Source organism: Diaphorina citri, unplaced genomic scaffold (genome assembly GCF_000475195.1).
Source record: "Diaphorina citri unplaced genomic scaffold, Diaci psyllid genome assembly version 1.1 scaffold388, whole genome shotgun sequence".
In the NCBI taxonomy this organism is placed as follows: domain Eukaryota; kingdom Metazoa; phylum Arthropoda; class Insecta; order Hemiptera; family Psyllidae; genus Diaphorina; species Diaphorina citri.
The window spans coordinates 170,120-189,513 of record NW_007377823.1 but is presented as its reverse complement, the minus strand read 5'-3'; the positions used below and the strand labels follow the sequence as shown (position 1 = coordinate 189,513).

The window sequence follows — 19,394 nt, the reverse complement described above, 5'->3', positions numbered from 1 at the left end:
ACAAAAAGGAGCTTTTCTTTTCCACGGACGTGACTTCTGCATAATTACCGAAAATTTCCTAAACGGTCGGGATTCGAACCTAGTACGTCCAGATTGAAAGTGGATCCGCTTCGCCATAAAAGTGGCTAAACTTACCGAAAAAGAAAACTGCCCTTTCTTGTTCTCCTCATTCATAGGCATAGAGAATTCACACACAACACGTGAAGTGACCCCAGCTCAAATCATAACTTAAACACCTTGACACGATCATGAATTATTTGGACGGCCATCAAAAAACGGTGGGCACCTATTTATTTTTAATATCTCGATATGCCTTAACTGTGCATTAATTTCCAAACTGGTACTAAAAATTTAAATGAAACACTCTGTGAACGGAAAATTTCGTGTTTAACTCGGCACCCTTCATTAGGAGCAGTGGCTATATCAGAACAGTCGAAAGGGAGGCTTAGAAAAATTCCCTCGGTCAGTCTAGTTGACTTGGGTGCGATTCCCGCCCGGGACGGATTTTATCCTGAACGTGTAGTGTTTGTTTTCGGAACAGCTGGCTTTCTCCTATCCTGTCTTCCAGCTTTCTTCGATTTCGGGACGACAAGACCTTATCAGTAACAAACAGTTAGTTCCCTCTATAAAACCTCTTTTTTTTAAGCAACTTTTTTTTTATTTCTAATGGCCTTCACTAACAAATTTAATTTTCTGAAACGGGACAAGATAGTTTCCGAGTTTTTCTGGACTCGTCCTGAATTTTTCGAGAGCATGTACCCCATAGGTACAACCTTACAAGATTTTTTTTTTTACTTTCCTAGCTAGATACCAAGATCTTTTTTTTACGACTCACCAGAAATTTCCACCCGAGGGTAAGGCGCGGGGGTCAAACCCAGGAACACATTCTTGAATTGACACATGCCTGAGTTCACGAAAGCTATGGAATCATCACCATAGGGAACAATGGGACTGGATTTGACCAGCGTGTGGCCTTGAGTATTGCAGAAATAGTCTAGGAAACTAGACCGGATGGATTTCGAGCACAGACGGACATACGAACTAATGTTGGGGTTATTCATGGTTACTTTTTTTTAATTTTTGTGATTTAAACTTGAAAAGTTACTAAGGAAATAACTTATAGAGATGGTTATATTTTGATTTTTTTTTCAGTTAATTGGACTTTCAACTGACAAATAATTAAAATCTCTCAAGAAGAGCAAACAAATTGCTACCGAAGTATTTTCATTTATTTCCTATTCCCCCAAGTCACAATAAAACAAAGTAAACTGAATCCTTCTACGAAGCACGCCCGACGCACACAGAAAATGTTTTTGTTGTTGGAAAAAATGTAAAAAGAAAGACTTAAATTAAGAACAAGAAGTCAAGGTCCAAGGGTTTGCAGACTGGGGGTTGCGGGTTCAATTCTGGGAAGCTCCATACACGTTCTCGTCACTGTACGCAATGTAGAGGAAGAAATCTTCTTCATGATGTTCCTGGAACGAAAGGAGAAGACATTTAAAAGTTAGCCAATTGTAGTTGAGTACCTATCTATTTTTGTATTTTTGACCGAAAGTAGTGAAGGTCTACGTTTTATACTGTACGCAATGTAGAGGAAGAAATCTTCTTCATGATGTTCCTGGAACGAAAGGAGAAGACATTTAAAAGTTAGCCAATTGTAGTTGGGTACCTATCTATTTTTATATTTTTGACCGAAAGTAGTGAAGGTCTACGTTTTAACTCGACAGTTTTGCATTTGGATTAGCTTTGGATGTTTCTTTGTTTGTTTGAATATTTGTTCCGCTATAACTCGCGATTGGCTGGCCCGATTTTGATGAAATTTGGTAAGTACATGAATTCAAAAGATCAATGCACGTCACAAGTTCAAATTTGGGGTCCCAGAACTGAGCGGTTCCCATGTTGACTTTTTGCTCTTAACTTTTCTACTACCAAAAGCGGCAATAGCTAGTATTCCCGATTGTAATGAACTTGATATTAAATAACGTTACGTGTGACAACAACGCAGGTAATGATTATGAACATTCCATTACATTAGTAGTGTTTACATGGGAAGATGCATTGAACTTGACTCCACAATCAAACATGCACTCTTGCATTGAACACGGGAAGAGTGTGTGAGGTATGCTTGCCAAATTTTATTCTGAGCGCGAATTTTATTTTCAATCTCACATCATGCAAGAAAACAGTAGGTATGAACACTGGTGTAAAATAATTTTGCTATTTTCATTTTTCCTCGTTCAAAATATTTAATATTTTTCTAATTTCCCAATTTGTCACTTAAATTTCCAACTGCTACAATAAACTTAGAAATCCTAAAGCTAGGTATAATGTAAAATTAAAGATTCTCATTGGAAAAGACATCATCTTGTGAAGAGAGTTCCAGTTTACTTTGGTAAATATCATCTTGCACACATGGAGGTAATCGGTAAGCAGGCGCTTTCTTATTTTTGATATGCTGAGTAGAGCATTACTGTATTGAATTAGATTGAAAGTTAGTTCTTCGTTATCTACATCGTAACCAATGTTTCTCAAAAGACATCATCTTGTGAAGAGAGTTCCAGTTTACTTGGGTAAATATCATCTTGCACACATGGAGGTAATTGGTAAGCAGGCGCTTTTTTATTTTCCATATGCTGAGTAGAGTATTACTGTATTGAATTAGATTGAAAGTTAGTTCTTCGTTATTTACTTCGTAACCAATGTTTCTCTTCACTTCGGAATTTCACCCGTCCGAAATGGTTTGCTTATTTGACTAGTCATAACTATCTAGACACATAGGTAAGTATTCTGATTGACTTCTATTTCTACACTCGCTTGTGTTCCTGTTTCTCATTTGATCTCAACTCATCCGCTGATCTCCTCGCAATATCCACTAATTGTTTCACTAGGTCTTCCACATTGTTTGAAATCTTCACTGGATTCATACTATACAGATGTTGGACATCGGATCCCTTACTTGATACGCCTTTCCCTTCTGCCCTATCCATGATGGGTGTTAGCCAGGCCTGGGCGTTGAACCGTTCCTGTTTCTCATTTGATCTCAACTCATCCGCTGATCTCCTCGCAATATCCACTAATTGTTTCACTAGGTCTTCCACATTGTTTGATATCTTCACTGGGTTCATACTATACAGATGTTGGACATCGGATCCCTTACTTGATACGCCTTTCCCTTCTGCCCTGTCCATGATGGGTGTTAGCCAGGCCTGGGCGTTGAACCCAGGGGTGGTACACTGTGGAGGGACATAGGCACGGGCTTTGAGTTCCCCTAATGAGTACAGGAGGACGAGGACAGGCTTCGATATTTGCGAGAGAGGAGGGAGGGCTTGTATCTCTACTGCATCGTCCCTGATGTAATGAACAAGGTACGGAGTATCCTCCTTGCATTTCTCTACTAATTTGTAGCTGTACTCGCTTTCGGATGAGGAAATAGAATTGTCCTACAGTGAGATCGGAGGGCACCAGGTATTTCTTCTTGTCCAGATCTCCGATGCGGGCCTTGGGTGCCTTCTCTACAATCACCTGCGAGGAGGAGAACGGGATAATATTAGAACCTAGATTACCAATACCTAGGTTTTTGTAAACAGAACCATGTAAACGCGATTTCCCAAAAACACGAATTTCTTGACTTCTGTCTTTTTTCCATCCTACAGTTCAATTATTGTATTTTGTACACGATCATAATTATTCATAACATCATAACCAATCGTCAATCTTAATTGACGATTTTCGTTTGTTTTTAAAATTAAGAACACGACATTTAAGTAGGTCATTGGTAGCAAAATTACCCCACATTGAACAACCGAAAGTTCAATAGGTACCCTAGAGTTGTGGTCTGTGTCGTAGCATGCTCATCACGTCGTATGCCTCTTATCAGGTGGGCGAGAAGAGACACAATACTTCCCATTTAGGTGCTGGGTCAACAGGAGAACACCAAAAAGTAACCCGTTGAAATATTTGCAATCGAAAAGCGAGTAGGTACAAATTTTTGTCGATGGTGGGGATCGAACCCGGGACCTTATTTCATTTTTACTCGACAGTATATTTAGCTTGGTTGGTAACGCACTGGCCTTATAAGCGCTAGGTTGCGGGTTCGATTCCCGCCCGGGGCGGATTTTATCCTGAAGGGATAAGGTTCTTTCTCGGAACGGCTGGCTTACTCCTATCCTGTTTTCCTTCTCTCTTCGATTTCGGAACGACAAGATCCTGGACGTTACAGTTCCCTCTATCCAACCTCCTAAAATAATCATTTTTAAGTACTTTAGAAATTAAGACTCTGAAAATTCTGTGCCTCCGTTGGGATTCAAACCCGAGTGTTTTACCTGGTAGAGACCTCAAAGAGGACACGGAAAGTAAGTAAGTACCTGGTAGAGAGATCCCATGGTAGCAGAGGTAGGAGGAATCACATTGTTGACGAAGAAGAAGAGCGCGTCTTCTGGTCGTAGCTGTACTCGCTTTCGGATGAGGAAATAGAATTGTCCTACGGTGAGATCGGAGGGCACCAGGTATTTCTTCTTGTCCAGATCTCCAATGCGGGCCTTGGGTGCCTTCTCTACAATCACCTGATGCGAGGAGGAGAACGGGATAATATTAGAACCTCAGTGGTTTAATGGTTAGGGAGGTGTAACTGGTGTACCTCGGAAAAGAGCTCGGAGGTTCGAGTCCAAGTTAAACCATTAATATTCCTTTAGGAATTTAAATGTTTAGTTAACCGGGGAACGCAGAAAAAGCCCCCCCCCCCCCCAGGGGCTACAAAGGCTTGGTTAGGGCCCAGAATCTAACAAGCTGTTTTCCTTGGGTGTTGAACCTCCGCTCCGGAATGCTAGCCTACTTCGGAGTCGGTACCTTTTTCGACGATTTTTGTTCCTTTTAAAATTAAGAACACAGCGCCACCCTAGTTAGCTTGGAGAGTAGCGCGTCCACCTTGTAAGCGCTAGGTCGCGGGTTCCAGTACCGCCCGGGGCGAATTTTATCCCAAACAGACAAGGTTCGTTCACGACTGGCTTTCTCCTATCCTGTCTTCCTTCTCTCTTCGCTTTCGGGATTCGGGACGGTGAGACCTTAGCAGTTACAATTCTCTCTATCAAACCTCTTGGAAAAAAAAACAGCATTGAAGTAGTGATAGCAAAAATCATCCCACATTCAACAACTGAAAGTTCAAGACTTGTATAGCCCATTTTTCAGAGTCCACGAATTTCTGTCAAACCGAAACAACCTTTTCTGTGAAACGAACTTGGCCTTAGTACACACGACATGACTTCTGATAGGTACAAGTGAGTACACGTCGCAACGCTGCATTGAGTAGATGTGATGTTGTATGCGCGCGCATGCATTGAACTAGGTGCAGTGATAAACCTATGCACACAAGTTATACGTAAGCAATTGCATCAATATTGTGCAATGCCAAAGTAGCAGAGACGAGCTAACAAGTGATGGAATGAAACTGGTCAGTGTTTCAGTAAAGGTTGATAACCTTATCGAAGCTCTCCCTGTCACCTAGAGAATATTAAGCAGGTTCCTGCACTTAGTATGCAGCTTAATCAGTAACCAGTCAAATGATTGTATGGACTAGTAAAAGTTACAAGTGTATAATGATATTAATTTGCAGGCTACAGATGCCTAAACACACGCCTTTATATTCTTAATAACAAGCTCACTCATTCCTATTTGAGTATCAAACATTGCCTTTCCTGACAAAGGCACTCTAACTATCCTACCAACTATTTAAAACATCTATCTCAGTTTTGGCCTTCCTTCCTTCCTTCTTTCCTCTAAACTTCCATTTTTTTTCATTTTAGTGATGGAAAACTCCAGTACCTATTAAGAAATGTCTAAAAACCATCTAGAAATCTAAGTACCTACTCTCCACATCATTTTTTCCTCCCAAAATCACCCAGTTCTACAGTCTCTCTAATAAATAAACCAAGTTCTTCACTCCATCCATTCTCCCAAACCGCGGGGAAATTTAAAATTTCACTTTTAATTTATTTCTATATTTTCTACCGTAGTGATTAAAAAAATCTGATAAAAGCAAGAAAATAGAAGGATTGTTTGGCTAAAGAGAAGAATTAATCCGCGAAAAGCTAAATCAAAGCATTATAAATCTTGTCTATCATACTAATATCACTATTTGCATTGATACAGCTGAAAATTTGATCTTGATTTGCTAGAGAGGATCCTTGTTTTCTAGACAGATACGCACCGTAGATGAAAGACGTGTCTCATTATCTCATTGCAAGTAAGTATTCAGGTATCTTGCTTCTTAAAAACTATAATATATCACATTATGTCAGAGCTTTTGCAAAGTGCAATGTTTTCTTCTCCCTAATTTTATTCTCCTTTTTTTTTGTGTGGAATGGGGAATGATGAGAGGTGATATTCCCTATACTTGTAATAAATAAAAGGACACAGGTGTCCTGACTAACTATCAGCTCCATTTCATCAGATTGCAACATCTTATTTTACATCATACATTCTTAAAAACTATAATATATCACATTATGTCAGAGCTTTTGCAAAGTGCAATGTTTTCTTCTCCCTAATTTTATTCTCCTTTTTTTTGTGTGGAATGGGGAATGATGAGAGGTGATATTCCCTATACTTGTAATAAAGAAGAGGACACAGGTGTCCTGACTAACTATCAGCTCCATTTCATCAGATTGCAACATCTTATTTTACATCACACTCTACCTTAGATAATCAAAAAATATTTCTCCACATTTAGTGCCAGATACAGCAGACCTATTGGATTGATTGAAGGTCAATTCTGATAATTGATTCCAAGGTAGCAGATGGGGTCTACACAAAGAAATTTGAATAGCCATTCAAGTGTTGACGGAACACTTTGTCCCAAATGTTAGGATCATTTTTTTGATAAAGTTAAGTTTTGTGTTGAAGTTGATTGTAATGCAAACTCAAAAAAATAACTTACGGGTACTCTGTCGGGGTATTTCCTTCTGATTTTCTCGCCCTCAGCCTTTCTCTTTTCAGGTAGCAGATGGGGTCTACACAAAGAAATTTGAATAGCCATTCAAGTGTTGACGGAACACTTTGTCCCAAATGTTAGGATCATTTTTTGTAAGTTTTGTGTTGAAGTTGATTGTAATGCAAACTCAAAAAAAATAACTTACGGGTACTCTGTCGGGGTATTTCCTTCTGATTTTCTCGCCCTCAGCCTTTCTCTTTTCGAAGGGATGCTCTTCTTTGTATTGGAACTTCATTTTGTCAAATGGAAATAAAAGTCTACTGAATATGCTAAGACGAGAATTTTACTTTCACAGGAATGTCTGAAGAGTAACTATTCGAATTTCACACGATAGAAATTTATTCTATTCTGGTTTTATTCTTTTATTTGATTTTATCTTTTTCTCTGACTGATAGCAAAATTTGAACGCAATAAACAAAAAAGCTTGTTCAAGTTCTGTTCTGCTGAAGCAGCTGTTCTTGTTCTCTTCCTCTATCAAACAAGAAACAGCTGATTCCTCTTGTTACCACGGAGGATAAGAGAGAGTGGATATTCTCTTTTTGTGTTTGTGTGGACTTTTCGAAGTGGAGCCTAAAACTGTCGATCAGTGACGTAACTTTCGGAAGGACAGGGCGCATCGACTCTTGATACTGAGCGAGAGAGCGAGAGCGACTGGTATCGGAAGTCTACTGGCCGGGGGCCACAAAGTGAGTTAAACTCGGTTTAAGTTTAACTCTCGGTTTAGACTTGGTCAATTAAAAAAAAAGAAAAGAAATCTGACTTAGGTCTTAGTTCGAGAGTTCAATCAAAACGTATGGAACTATTCGTTATGGTTCAATCGTTTTTTTTTTTTTTTCAAGAGGTTTGACAGAGGGAACTGTAACTGATAAGATCTTATCGTCCCGAAATTGAAGAGAGAAGGAAGACAGGATAGGAGAAAGCCAGCCGTTCCGAGAATGAACATTATCTTTTCAGGATAAAATCCGCCCCGGGCGGGAATCGAATCCGCGACCTAGCGCTTACATTACAAGGCAGACGCACGGCGCACTACCAACCAAGCCAACTTAGCTAACTAGGCTGACTGAAAAATTTGGTTTTAGTTCCGAGGAGCGAACAAAAAAGACAAATTTTTGGCCTCAAAATTTCGAGCTCATTCATTACCTTCCAGCGACTTTTTACCTCGTTGGTTGTTTATTTGTTATCAAACAATGTTGCCACAGCAACAGGCAAGGTGAAAAATAATTCGAAATATTTTATTAAAATTATTAATTAAAAAACTTTAATTAGGTAAGGTAAATGGGATGGGATTTAAAATATGAAATATCCTCGAACAGTAAAAGTTTTTTTTTATAAAGAAAAATATTATTTAGAAAATATAAAGAATTTTTTTTTTTAATTTAATTTTTTCAAAGTTACTTAGCATGATTGAAACCGCGGGGAAATTTAAAATTTCACTTTTAATTTATTTCTATATTTTCTACCGTAGTGATTAAAAAAATCTGATAAAAGCAAGAAAATAGAAGGATTGTTTGGCTAAAGAGAAGAATTAATCCGCTAAAAGCTAAATCAAAGCATTATAAATTTTGTCTATCATATTAATATCACCATTTGCATTGATACAGCTGAAAATTTGATCTTGATTTGCTAGAGAGGATCCTTGTTTTCTAGACAGATACGCACCGTAGATGAAAGACGTGTCTCATTATCTCATTGCAAGTAAGTATTCAGGTATCTTGCCAATTTCGTGTGATTTCTATACATTTGTATTTACTTAGATAACTATCTTTTGATAGTATGATATTCATCACTCATGTATCTTGAGTTATCTTACCTTCAATTTATCTCGGAACAAAAAACCTCACCAACTGATGTAACTGTGCTGTCACACAGGGAAACTTTTTATTAAAGTCCATCAAATATCTACTTAGTGGTTAGCTATCTACTATTGTATTTTTAATTCATTTGAAAATAATTTTGATCAAATCACACTTCCTTGCTAAAATTTCATTTTTGTTTTTATTATTTTTGAAATTTGTTTTGGAGTCAAAAGTAATTGTTGCCAACCCAAGAAAATGAATAATCACTGCCATGAAGTTGAAATCCAGAGTCTCCCAGTTAGCACATTAAATATGCTATTTATTTTAGGTTTTTGGTCCATGGACTCATTGGGAGAATTAACATTTCTCAATTTATTGCCCGCATGAGGTGGTGAGGTTTAAGACAGCCCCTCACTCAGATGCTAACCAAGCACAATGGTACATGCTATTGTTCAGCTCAGGATAAAACATAATTATTTGGCAAATTTTAGGCAATGCCTAAAACTTAACAAAGCAACAAAGCCTCACCTCTTGGATGTAATAATGAATGCTTCTATTTCTCCCTCTTACAGATCTGACAATAAAATATCATCATGTCATCAAGAAACTGAATCTTTTCACCACAAGGAAAAGTCAATAGTGTCCAAATTAGAACGTTTATTATTCAACATGAGTGGCTTGTCAGCAGGCTGTATGATTCACATGGATTGGCAAAGTACAGCTGAGGGAGAAACTATTCTTCAGAACTTCTATAATCCCCACAGCTCTGGCAGGAAATTATTTGGTAGGTTCCTCTGGGAAATCTAACATAAAGGACAAAGCTAATAAAAGGCAATCTATTTAGAAAAAAAAGTAAGAAATAAAAAGTCTTGTGAATCACTATCAACCTATCAACATGAGAAAAAAAAATCTACTGTCCAAAAAATAAATAATAATAAAAAAATAAAATAAAATAAAATAAAATCCCATGATGCATGATGTTTATTTTCCAGTCTAAAATGAACATCTACATGTTATGATGATCAAGATATTTTGACTGTCACCTATTCAGATATCAACCACACTCTCAATAGCCACTGGTGATATGGAGTACAATAACCTTACCTACATATTATATGTAATGTAATGTTACAGGTCTATTGGAGAAACCAACCATTCCAATAAACATAGAAGAGGTGTCATATAAACTTTTCTTTGTTGGCAAATCTGGCATTGGGAAATCACTCACTATTGCCAGGTTTGCTGGAATCAACAGTCCTCCTTCTTATTTGGAAACGGCTGGCATTCAGAAAACAAATATCCTCTGGCCTGTGAAAATCTGGGAGAAGATCATTTTGTTCAAGTTGCAATGCTGGGATGTGGGTGAGAACTCACTGAAGAAATACAGCCACATATTGCCAGTGAGTATGAAGTAACTTACCCCTGGGTTTACAGTCATAGGGTATTTCAAGGTGCACTCAGCCTCAAGGATAACTGAGGAGTTTGTTAGAGAAAAAAAGTAAAAAGGCAAAGTGACTTAGAGCCTGATAAGACTTCATGAAATACAGCCACATATTGCCAGTGAGTATGAAGTAACTTACCCCTGGGTTTACAGTCATAGGGTATTTCAAGGTGCACTCAGCCTCAGGGATAACTGAGGAGTTTGTTAGAGAAAAAAAGTAAAAAGGCAAAGTGACTTAGAGCCTGATAAGACTTCAATGTCACACGTCTACAGTTAGTGTGGTTGGTAGAGCATCTGCTTTGTAAGGGCTAGGGAGCGAGTTCGATTCCCGCCCTGGGGCGGATTTTATCCTGAACAATTCGTTCTCGGAATGGCTGGGTTTCTCCTATCCTGTCTTTCTTTGATTTCGGTACGATAAGACCTTAGCAGTTACAGCTTCCTCTATCAAACCTCTAAAGTCTAAACTAAAATAGAAAGTAAAAAAAGCAAACTAATTTGTTGACTATTATTTTCCAGTCATGTAAGAACCGTGCAGATGGGATCGTGTTTGTGTTCTCATTTATGGATCGATCTAGCTTCAATGATTTAATTCCCAACATTAACAAGATGACCAAGGATGATCCTAGCCATCCTGCCATTACTATCATTGGTTCCAGGTAGGTACTAGGGAAGTATAGGTTACTTTTTTTTAATTTTTGTGATTTAAACTTGAAAAGTTACTAAGGAAATAACTTATAGAGATGGTTATATTTTGATTTTTTTTTTCAGTTAATTGGACTTTCAACTGATAAATAATTAAAATCTCTCAAGAAGAGCAAACAAATTGCTAGAGAAGTATTTTCATTTATTTCCTATTCCCCCAAGTCACAATAAAACAAAGTAAACTGAATCCTTCTACGAAGAACGCACCACCTAGAAAGCTGAAATTTGGTAGGAATATTCTTTTTATGGTCTAGGTGTGCAATAAGAAAGGATTTTGCGAAAATCTAAACCGATCCTGAGATATGATCAATTTTTGATCGCTAAAATCACCATAAGAAATACACAGAGTGCAGAGACTGCGGGATAGAAAACTTTTCCTCGCTCGCCTAATATTTGAGTTTCGTTTATGTTTTTAGTTTGATAACTACAAGTTCGGCCATGCCTTTTCCACAAGTTTGGCCATGCCTCGGGATGAACTAGCGGGATTCCGGAGCGAAGCGACGGAATTCAGCTAGTTACCTATAATACCTAGGTATTATGGGGAAACTTTGGACTATAACACCTTTCTGACACCCCATGAGCCATGAGGTCAAGTAACATGATAGGTAGTAATCTGTTTCTAACTTTTTTGTTGTTTTTTGTTTTGAGGTTTGACAGAGGGAAGTGTAACTGCTAAGATCTTATCGTCCCGAAATCGAAGAGAGAAGAGAGGATTAGGAGAAAGCCAGCCGTTCCGAGAACGAACCTTATCCCTTCAGGATAAAATTCTCCCCGGGCGGGAATCGAACCCGCGGCCTAGCGCTTACAAGGCAGACGCATTACCAACCAAGCCAACTAGGCTGACTGAAAAAATTTGGTTTTAGTTCCGAGGAGCGAACAAAAAAGGCAAATTTTTGGCCTCAAAATTTCGAGCTCATAATACCTTCCAGTGACTTTTTACCTCGTCGGTTGTTTATTTTATCAAACAATGTCCCTCTATCAAACCTCTTTATTATTGATGGTAGACTCAGTAACTTTGTGAAGGTTCATTTTAAATATCTAAATATGAAAATAACTTTACTCTATCTAACCAGTGAAGAGTAAAGTTATTTTCATATTTAGCTCTTTATTATTTTTTTGCCCTCAGATACAACCCGGCTATGAACATGGAAGTGACGTTGGCTGAAACCAGAGAGCTAGAACTCAAATACAAAATCCGCCCCGGGCGGGAATCGAACCCGCGGCCTAGCGCTTACGAGGCAGACGCACTACCAACTAAGCTAACTAGGCTGGCTACTCGTGAGTTCAACGGAGCTATTTCCTCTGGCTTTATGTCCTCTTTATGATTCTTTCCCCTCAGGGCTTTCCAAGCGCTAGGTTGTGGGTTCGTTTCCGGGGTGGATTTTATCCTGAACGGATAAGGTTCGTTCTCGGAACGGCTGACTTTCTCCTGTCCTGTCTTCCTTCTCTCAATTTCGGGAAGATATAGCAGTTACAGTTCCCTCTATCAAACCTCTTTATTATTGATGGTAGACTCAGTAACTCCACCCATAAGAATCTTTTTATACCTAGAGCTGTGCGCAAGCGTTTCTGCGCATTTTGACGTGAAATCTGACGTCACAACTCTTCGAACTTTTTCATTAGAACGGCAAATTAAACATTAAATGAACTCGTGTGTTCAACGGAGCTATTTCCTCTGGCTTTATGTCCTCTTTATGATTCTTTCCCCTCAGGTCTTTCCAAGCGCTAGGTTGCGGGTTCGTTTCCGGGGTGGATTTTATCCTGAAGGGATTGGGTTCGTTCTCGGAACGGCTGACTTTCTCCTGTCCTGTCTTCCTTCTCTCAAGTTCGGGACGATATAGCAGTATTCTAGTTTTATTCTTTTATTTGATTTTATCTTTTTCTTTGACTGATAGCAAAATTTGAACGCAATAAACAAAAAGCTTGTTCTGTTCTGCTGAAGCAGCTGATGGCTGATGTTCTCTTCCTCTAGAATATGCTAAGACGAGAATTTTACTTTCACAGGAATGTCTGAAAAGTAACTATTCGAATTTCACACGATAGAAATTTATTCTATTCTAGTTTTATTCTTTTATTTGATTTTATCTTTTTCTTTGACTGATAGCAAAATTTGAACGCAATAAACAAAAAGCTTGTTCTGTCTTCTGTTCATCTGTTCTGCTGAAGCAGCTGATGTTCTCTTCCTCTATCAAACAAAAAACAGCTGATTCCACTTGTTTCCACGGAGGAAGAAAGAGTGGATATCTCTAGATTTTTTGTGTGGACTTTTCGAAGTGGAGCCTAAAACTGTCGATCAGTGACGTAACTTTCGACGGATGGACAATGTGACTCATGAGACAGATGAGACTGAGCGAGAGCGACTGTTTTCGGAAGTCTACTGGCCGTTGTCACAAAGTGAGTTTAAACTCACTTTGATTGGTAAATAAAAAAAAAAATAAAGCAATTTGATTGGTCAATAAAAAAAAAAAAAAATTGATTGCTTATTTCGAGAGTTCAACCGAGTTTTTTTTTTTTTTTTTTGGGTTTTTCAAGTGGTCGCGCGACGTCACCTGTTTTCATTTGCAACATATGTCGCGCGATGTGACCTGTTAAAAATTAAAGCACAAAGCACTCCCCGACAAAATCGCGCGACGTGACCTGTTTCCACTTGCAATTAAAAAATATTTTAATTTATTATTTTTTTTTTTAAGCTGTGTATTCAACGTGATATAGGGTGATGAAAATTATAAAAAAAATTAAAATTTTATTAAAATTAAAGCACTCCCACTCATAATAAGGAACAAACTAAAATGAAGAGTCGCGCGACACGTTTCCACTGGCATTGCTATTGCTACGCGACATTCCTAATAACAACCTCACTCATCCCTATTTGAGTATCAAACATTGCCTTTCCTGACAAAGGCACTCTAACTCCCATACCAACTATTTAAAACATCTATCTCAGTTTTGGCCTTCCTTCCTTCTTTCCTCTAAACTTCAATTTTTTAATTTTAGTGGTGGAAAACTCCAGTACCTATTATGAAATGTCTAGAAACCATCTAGAAATCTAAGTACTTTCTCTCCACATCATTTTTTCCACTCCCAAAATCACCCAGTTCTACAGTCTTTCTAATAAATAAACCAAGTTCTTCACTCCATCCATTTTCCCAAACCTCTAGTATCTCTAAAAAATCTGATAAAATCAAGAAAATAGAAGGATTGTTTGGCTAAAGAGAAGAATTAATCCGCTAAAAGCTAAATCAAAGCATTATAAATTTTGTCTATCATATTAATATCACCATTTGCATTGATACAGCTGAAAATTTGATCTTGATTTGCTAGAGAGGATCCTTGTTTTCTAGACAGATACGTACCGTAGATCGTAGATGAAAGACGTGTCTCATTATCTCATTCCAAGTAAGTATTCAGGTATCTTGCCAATTTCGTGTGATTTCTATACATTTGTATTTACTGAGATAACTATCTTTTGATAGTATGATATTCATCACTCATGTATCTTGAGTTATCTTACCTTCAATTTATCTCGGAACAAAAAACCTCACCAACTGATGTAACCGTGCTGTCACACAGGGAAACTTTTTATTAAAGTCCATCAAATATCTACTTAGTGGTTAGCTATCTACTATTGTATTTTTGATTCATTTGAAAATAATTTTGATCAAATCACACTTGCTTGCTAAAATTTCGTATGACTACTAAGTTTTTAAGGTCTTTGAAGTAGGACTGCTGGAAAAGAAATACAAGAGGGTAGGCTGAGATGGTCTGGCCACATGGAGAGGAGAGGTATGCGGTAAGAGGTTGGAGAGACTGGAAGTGAGAGGAAAGAAAAAGAGATGAGAGGAAAACCAAAGTTGAAGGTATCCGATTTTTCTTCCCCTATTGAATATGAACTTTCCTGTGAATAAGCTCATTTTCCTGGTCAAAATTCTAGTCCATTACCTACATTCAATATTTGAGAGAAAGATGCCTAAAACATAACTTGATAATTCCCCCCAACAAGACAGTGGTAGTAAAAGGTGTCACTGTTATCTCAAGTGTTGGATATTGCACTTCACACAAACACAAAATCATATGTTACATTCTTCTATACATTATACTCATATAATACATACCTAGGTATGAGAGGTGTCACTGTTATCTCAAGTGTTGGATATTGCACTTCACACAAACACAAAATCATATGTTACATTCTTCTATACATTATACTCATAATATAATACATAGGTATGAGACACAATACATATGATGATGCATAGGTATTGAGGCACAACAAGGCAAGGCAGGTACCTACAAGTGATTGTTGTTTGACAAAAACATCATTGATAAGGGACAAAGAACAAAAAAGAGGACAAAAGCTTGATAATTTTATAGCTTGAACACACCCTCCACATGATGACATGAATAAAAAAATAAAATATGTATGTGCAGGCAATTATTTATAAATATAGGTACCAAAAACAAAACATTGATAAGGGACAAAGAACAAAAAAGAGGACAAAAGCTTGATAATTTTATAGCTTGAACACACCCTCCACATGATGACATGAATAATAAAATAAAATATGTATGTGCAGGCAATTATTTATAAATATAGGTACCAAAAACAAACAGTTTTCCACCCAATTAAAAGTTAATTTCTAGTTAAATACCTACTTAGGTACATTTCCCCTTCCCAATTTGTATTTTTACATTTTTTTTTTTTCTCTCCCTCTCTCCTCATGTTGTTAATTTTGTGTTTGTCAACAGGCCAACATTGATTTCCACATTTTCCACACACACAAAATACCTAAGTTTTCCACCCAATTAAAAGTTAATTTCTAGTTAAATACCTACTTAGGTACATTTCCCCTTCCCAATTTGTATTTTTACATTTTTTTTTCTCTCCCTCTCTTCTCATGCTGTTAATTTTGTGTTTGTCAACAGGCCAACATTGATTTCCACATTTTCCACACACATACAAAATACCTATACCATCAACAAAATCATACAGTTACAGAATATGGCCAAGCAATCAAATACATCAGTTTATAAAGTGAGATCACCATTTTGTCTCATTAAACATACAAAATTGTATAAAATGTACATATATTCAATTCATCCAATAAAGGACCTTAAAAATGAGATCACCATTTTGTCTCATTAAACATACAAAATTGTATAAAATGTACATATATTCAATTCATCCAATAAAGGACCTTAAAAACTTATCAAATAAAGGACCTCAATGATTAAAAAGCTCTATTACCTAAATAGGAATCACTACGTCATGAATTTTTATTTGGGATAAAAGCATAAAAGTCCAAATATGAAACTCATTGTTGACATCAATGTTAGCACAGTCAAAGGTGGGATATTGATTGTTCATGACTCCTTACCCCTGGGTCTAGACTCTAGAGGTTAATATTGAAATATTTATTTGACCTCTTAATATGTTTGGATATTGAACCTGAACAGTCTGGGTTTTTTATTGTTTATTCAAACAGACATGTTTCGCCATTGCTGGCATCATCAGTGTAAACTGTAAAAAATTGCACATAAGAAAAAGAGAGCTAACGAAACAAACGGTTTGAATAAACAATAAAAAACCCCTCCCCCAACTGTGAAGAGTAAAAGTTATTGGGTTCTTCTTTTCAAGATGAATCTTCACAAAGTTACGTCAGAATCTATCAATACCTTAAAAACTTATCAAATAAAGGACCTGATTGATTAAAAAGCTCTATTACCTAAATAGGAATCACTACTTCATTAATTTTTATTTGGGATAAAAGTCCAAATATGAAACTCATTGTTGACATCAATGTTAGCACAGTCAAAGGTGGGATATTGATTGTTCATGACTCGTTACCCCTGGGTCTAAAGGTTAATTTTGAAATATTTATTTGACCTCTTAATATGTTTGGATATTGAACCTGAACAGTCTATCAGCATCCATAAATATTTCAACATGAACCCAGAGCCCCAAGTCGTAATTTAATAGTTTTGTCAACAAGAATCAAGAATTATATTACTGGTATTCAGAGTGTCAGAGAAACTTTGCCGTTAGTCATATTGCACATCTAATGGAAAAGCATAACTTGGTCTTAAGTTGAACTGTTGAAGAAGTTAAGTTATTCTAATAGATGTGTGATATTTGCTACATTTCAGTAGGTACTTAACAATAGTTCTTGATACTTTTGTATCTATGATGCAATCTTTGGCTTTGCCAAAACATTTTAGAATGAATAAAATATTGAACTTTACAGGCTTCTTAGCACATTTAGCTCATCCCTCCTTTATTTTTCCTTTCATTACAAGGGCACTGTTTAATAAGCAATAAACAGCTGACCAATGCCATGAGAAATTTGCTTTGTAGAGCTGTTCTTGTCTCTAATTCTTTTTTACCTACTTGAATTAATATTTAAACTAACTGAGAGTGGCCATGACATGTGATCCTGGGCTTTGTTCCTGAAAGTAACTACAAAATTCAGATTTTTTTGAAGTATTGAGGAACCATACCTATTATGGTTTTATTGTGTAATACCTACATTTTTCAAAGATTTTTCTTCTCAAATATTATGTCGGCTTATGGAAAGTGATTTCTTTTTTTTAAGGAATGGGGCAGCTTTGATCAGAGGTGATAATCCCTATACTTGTAACAAATAAAAAGACACAAGTATCCCGATCACCTATCAGCTCCATTTCATCAGATTGCAACATCTCATTTTACATCACATGCTACCTTAGATAATCAAAAAATATTTCTCCACATTTAGTGCCAGATACAGCGTTTGTTGTTACGCGCCGCGGCAACGTGTTCGCGAAGGCGAGTTTTTAGACTACGTCTCGTCATTCCCACATATATGCATCCGCACTCTGTGTTGTCCGCACAATAATGTTAATACATAGGATGTCTAATATAAACCTAACAAATAACTGTCTCTCTTTGATTTCGGTACGATAAGCCCTTAGCAGTTACAGCTCTCTCTATCAAACCTCTAAACTAAAAAAAAGCAAACTAATTTGTTGACTATTTTTCCAGTCATGTAAGAACCGTGCAGATGGAATTGTGTTTGTGTTCTCATTCATGGATCGATCCAGCTTCAATGATTTAATTCCCAACATTAACAAGATGACCAAGGATGATCCTAGCCATCCTGCCATTACCCTCTGCTTGCCTACTTTCTGTCGGATGACTCGTCTGCATAAGTCCATCAGAGGTAGAGGTTCAGCTGGAATGAGAAACAAACAACAGATGGGATTAGATAACAAATCAATAGGTAGTCTTAAACATAAACGGACGCGACATAGGTACAAGGGATCAAAAAGAGACCGCCTTAACATAAGAATAAAATCAAACACGCTTACAAGTTCCAAATAATCAAAGTTCTTTCAGTTTGTACGGCATTTCTCTGCATAGCAATAAATTTCAATGTCGACTGTCTCTCACATAATCACTCGGAATTCAAATTCTATTGGGTATCTAGGTAAATGTCGTTCTCTGATTAATATACCCCGCTCGTTTTTATGATTTGACTTTAACTCGAAGCACCAACCTCCAGATCTGAAGTCCATTGGACCAACCACTATACTGTCGTCAGTAGATTCGTAGAAGCTTAACCCAACCAAGCACAAGTCCTCACGATGGTTGACTGCGGTTCAGGACGAGCCAGCCAATTTAACATAGCTAGAGCTAGAGACCATCACCCCGGTGTACAGCAGATACAAAAAGACATCTTTTCTTTATTCTGCTATCGCCATTTGGCGAAAGCTAAAGCCGCTACAACAACAACAACAACATCAGGATTATCAGGTACTAGGTTTCAGGTACCGGTGGCCTGTTTCTGAATATTTGGACCCAAATATTTTTCACGTCCCTGCGGTACGGTGGTAATGGTTGTGTAATACTTTTAGGTGCTCTTCTTTTGTAATACTATCTCGTAACTATCTAGCAGATACAAAAAGACATCTTTTCTTTATTCTGCTATCGCCATTTGGCGAAAGCTAAAGCCGCTACAACAACAACAACAACAACATCAGGATTATCAGGTACCTACTAGGTTTCAGGTACCAGTGGCCTGTTTCTGAATATTTGGACCCAAATATTTTTCACATTCCCGCGGTATGGTGGTAATGGTTATGTAATACTTTTAGGTACCTACTCTTCTTTTGTAATACTATCTCGTAACTATTGACAGCATCATGTGATTGCCCACAATGCCCACCCATCTCAAGAATCACGCTCAACGTTGCTTGGCTTTAGGCTAAAAACAGAGAAAATAGATCAGTTGCGCTTACTTGGGTGATGTTTCAAAGTCATAGAGCAGGAAAAATGAGGACCACCGGATTTTTTCTTTTTCTTCTACGACTTCTAGATACCGAGATAAATCGATTTAAAAAATACCGGTAAATCGTAAACTTTGACATCACGGCATACGCCCCGGTAGGCGATGACGTCACATCAAATGTCCCGAGCAAAGCTCCCTCGCAGGCA

At 37.4% G+C, this 19,394-nt stretch overlaps 2 protein-coding genes across 5 annotated transcripts in view; one reads left to right on the top strand and one right to left on the bottom strand.

Annotated features, from left to right (window-relative positions):
• Window positions 1-1,221: 1,221 nt before the first annotated feature.
• Window positions 1,222-7,428, bottom strand: LOC103508318 (gamma-aminobutyric acid receptor-associated protein). 3 transcript variants are annotated; one of them, XM_008472867.3, is made up of 3 exons: window positions 7,131-7,406; window positions 4,365-4,562; window positions 1,222-1,475 (listed from the first exon to the last, which is right to left on the bottom strand). In XM_008472867.3, the coding sequence occupies exons 1-3, from the start codon at window positions 7,218-7,220 to the stop codon at window positions 1,401-1,403; spliced, it is 363 nt and encodes a 120-aa protein (XP_008471089.1). In that variant the 5' UTR covers window positions 7,221-7,406; the 3' UTR covers window positions 1,222-1,400. The 3 variants fall into 3 exon arrangements, with proteins under 3 accessions (XP_008471089.1, XP_017299195.1, XP_017299194.1); XM_017443706.2 differs by lacking the exons at window positions 1,222-1,475; window positions 4,365-4,562 and adding exons at window positions 2,531-3,005; window positions 3,207-3,522 and having other exon boundaries at window positions 7,131-7,428; XM_017443705.2 differs by lacking the exons at window positions 1,222-1,475; window positions 4,365-4,562 and adding an exon at window positions 3,022-3,522 and having other exon boundaries at window positions 7,131-7,421.
• Window positions 7,429-8,478: 1,050 nt separating this feature from the next.
• LOC103508323 (ciliogenesis and planar polarity effector 2-like) overlaps window positions 8,479-19,394 on the top strand; it is a 12,356-nt gene continuing 1,440 nt past the window's right edge. Inside the window, exons 1-4 of one of the 2 annotated variants that reach the window (XM_017443704.2) lie at window positions 8,479-8,680; window positions 9,354-9,565; window positions 9,916-10,181; window positions 10,739-10,878. In XM_017443704.2, the coding sequence (XP_017299193.1) occupies window positions 9,451-9,565; window positions 9,916-10,181; window positions 10,739-10,878 (521 nt within the window). In that variant the 5' untranslated portion in view covers window positions 8,479-8,680; window positions 9,354-9,450. Of the gene's footprint in view, window positions 8,681-8,755; window positions 8,895-9,353; window positions 9,566-9,915; window positions 10,182-10,738; window positions 10,879-19,394 lie in introns of those variants that run through there. The other variant, XM_026822966.1, reaches the window with a different exon arrangement.